This window comes from Myxine glutinosa, chromosome 7 (assembly GCF_964187855.1).
Source record: "Myxine glutinosa chromosome 7, kmMyxGlut1.1, whole genome shotgun sequence".
Lineage (NCBI taxonomy): Eukaryota > Metazoa > Chordata > Myxini > Myxiniformes > Myxinidae > Myxine > Myxine glutinosa.
In genome coordinates, this window is record NC_136267.1 from 174,966,197 (window position 1) to 174,969,564 (window position 3,368).

Below are 3,368 nucleotides of genomic sequence, written 5' to 3' on the forward strand. Positions count from 1 at the left end.
CAGTTAAACTCATGGCTGGGCATTTGCCCATGACCGGAAGCATGGTGTGATCCTGACACCGCTCTACCTCCTGCACCATCCGTCATTATGTGCCGAACGGCAAACAAAGATCCAGCACTTCGGAATACCTTCAGCATGCTCCTAGTACGCAGGGTTGCACAGTTCCTTTGCAGGATTTAGAGCATGTCCTGTGCTCTAGGGAAAAAAAAAAAACAGGTTATGCCGTGCTGTGAAACATGCAAGAATACATTTATGATGAAATAGTCACAACACTAAAGAACTGCATAGTATATTGCTTGTTCGTTTCAAAGCGTATAATCATCATGTTTGCTTCCGCGTAGTTGCAGGCTGTGAACATTGCTGACTTTTATTTATTATTTTTTTGAAAGGGTTGTCCAAGTGTCCTGTTGTAATGCAACGTGTTTACAATCAGATATAATGTCTGAAACAAAAGCCAGCTTAAAACAAGGAATAGCAATTATAATATAACGTGAATCCGTTTTTAAGTGAGCGCCAATTAGGTACGTTGTGAATGTGTGCTTTTCTTTTTTTTCTTTTTCTTTTTGTTGGTAAAACATTGCGTTCACAATTTTTTGCACTTGTATTGTGATCTTCAATCCTAAATGCTTATATAGTTTGTTTGTTTTTGAGAGTGGAGAGTTGAGGATGGGGGTGGGGGTGAGGGAGGGCGTGGGGGAAATGTGGAAGAGAGAGCTTAATTTTTCTGGATTTGTATGCATTATATGTGCAATAGTTCTACTTTGCATGCTATGCAAATGTTTTCCCCCTTGGTTACAAATTATCTTTACAAAGGTACTGTAATTTGAAAATGATGTAATTGATGTACAGCGGTTGACTGGCGACAACGGCACGTAGTAGTGTAACATATTTCTATTTTTTTGTATGTTTGAACATTCTTGCTCACTCACCTGCTCATTCGTAGCTGATATTACTTTTTAGTGCCGGGACAGTACTGCCAGGTGGTTGATGTAAAGGTGGTTCGTTGCAGGCGGTTAGCACACGAGGCCCTTTGTTTACTTTCAAACTGTTTGCCACTTTATTTAAGGCTGCCATGACTCTACCAGTTGACTTGCAAACTTCAATAAAGCATACATTTTGCATCAATGTTACCTTCGCAAACAATCCATATGAATTATTTTTTTTCAAGGTTATGTTTATTACCCTGCGCTCGTGAAGCGAAAAGCAGGGTTAAGCATTCAAGTGCGTACGTGTGCCGTGTGCCATACGTGTCTGCATTTAAAAAAATCATTTTCTTGGCAACCGTTATTCCGATTGACATGAAATTTTACCATAGAAGCGCCTCCGCCTGTAGAATTTTTTTATTCATAATTATGACGTCATAGGTCAAGTTGTACGGACGCCACCTTGGAAAAACGTTACACCTCCATATCCCCCAAACCACTCAATAGAAAAAATTGAAACATCGCTCATTGTGAAGTACACACCATGGGGAATAAGATATGTTGATGGTGAAGTCATCGGTGCCTTAATTATGACGTCATAATTCGACAAGTACAACGCTTGATCTAATCAGTATGAATGAAAAAAATTCCTCTGCAACTGTTAGACCGATGGACACGAAATTTTCAGAATATGTGCAGTTCCTCCTGTAGAATTTTTTTAAATGATAATTATAACGTCATATGTCACGTGGTACAGATGCCATCTTGGAAAAATCGAAAAAGGTTGCACCTCTATATCTCCAAAACCGCTCCATGGAAAAAAATTGAAACATGGCTCATTGTCAAGTACTCCCCTTGGCGAATAAGATATGTTAATGATGATGTCACTTGTGCCTTCGTTATGACGTCATAATTCGACATGTACAACACGTATCCGATCATTGTGAATTTTTTTTTCTCAGCAACTGTTGGTCTGATGGGCACGAAAGTTTCACCATAGGAGTGCCGCCTCCTGTATAATATTTTAATGATAATCATGACGTCATAGGTCATGTGGCACAGGCACCATCTTGGAAAAACCGAAAAATGTTGCACCTCTTTCTTCAAAACCGCTGCATGGAAAAAATTGAAGCATGGCTCATTGTAAAGAATGCCATATGGGGAATAGGTGCTGTTAACGATGACGTCATTGGTGTCATAATTATGATGTCATAATTCGACAGGGACAACGCTTCGTCTGATCAGTTTGAAATGTATTGGGCTTGATCTATGCAACAATGATATTAGAGAATATAAATTTATGATGTCATCGCTCACGTGGTCGAGCAACTATATTGGATCAAAGAAAAAAAAATGTTCAAAAACAGAACAGTTGGCTCACAACAAGTTGACTGCGCAGGGTAAGTATTCTATGAATTCCATCTAGTTTGTATTTGTTTTATAGCAAAACCGAATCTCTCCGAAAAAATTGATGCATGATCTTACTGGATTATATATATTGTTGCGGATATAAGGACTGTATATATTTTTTGATTGTGTAAATTATTATTATTGTTTATTCTGCGCCCCCCTGCCTCCGGAGCTGTGTAAAGGTGAAAGGGCATCCCATAATTAGTCCACAAGCATACACGTCAGCCAAATAATAGAATACCCCTGTTTGATAGTTATCTCTTATTCTGTGTTTTAGAGTAAGGCTGTGTCTCCCATTAATTGAAGTACTCCATTGCACCAGTGAAAGAGAATAGATCCCCTTTCATTCCCATCCCCAAAATCTCCATTCCCTTTTACATCCCCTTTCGTCATTGCCGAGCCTCGATTGCCAATTACCTCCCCTCCAAAACCACCATTGAACATGTGATCGAGTCGGGGAAGAGGGGCGTGCCCGCCCGTCGTCATCAAGGGCGGAGCCAGAGGGTCGCATGACCAACCAGGGCCGAGGTGAGCACACCGATGGGCGTGTCCTGAAGGCCGGCGGCTTGATCGCCGGAGGCGCTATAAAGGCGCGCGCGCAAGTGGCGTGAGAGAGTCAGTCAGAGTTGGTCGTCAGTGGAGGGTCAGTGGTTGCGTTGGTTGCGGTAAGAAGTCAGTGGTGAGAAGTGGTGGCGTCGAGTGGTCAGTGGTTGCGTTGGTTGCGTTGAGTTGTCGGTGGTGAGGAGACACCAGGACCAAGAGAGAGAAGGTTCAAGGTCAATTACCAGCAGTTGCGCCAGAGACGGCAGACGCACCCTGAGGTGAGCCAGAGAAGCAGCTTTGGCTCCACAAGCAGCGTTGACTCCACCAGGCAGCTGCAACCCGTTACCCCGCGGGGACCAGATAGCGGTGGCATCGGTGGCTGTCGAGGTCCAGCCGACGTCCCGTGCGGGATCAAGCCCGAACCATCTGCCCCAGCTGGACCTTCCCATTCCTCCTTCCAGCATTCATTCCTTTCCTCCACCCTTCTTGTGT

General features: G+C 43.1%; 1 protein-coding gene across 1 annotated transcript in view; it reads left to right on the forward strand.

Annotated features, from left to right (window-relative positions):
- The window catches only part of LOC137431848 (bone morphogenetic protein receptor type-2), a 136,845-nt gene extending 135,715 nt beyond the window's left edge, over positions 1-1,130 (forward strand). Inside the window, exon 13 of the mRNA XM_068123607.2 lies at positions 1-1,130. This exon is cut by the window's left edge and continues 153 nt beyond it. Coding sequence (XP_067979708.2) covers positions 1-50 — 50 coding nt within the window. The 3' untranslated portion in view covers positions 51-1,130.
- Positions 1,131-3,368: the final 2,238 nt, after the last annotated feature.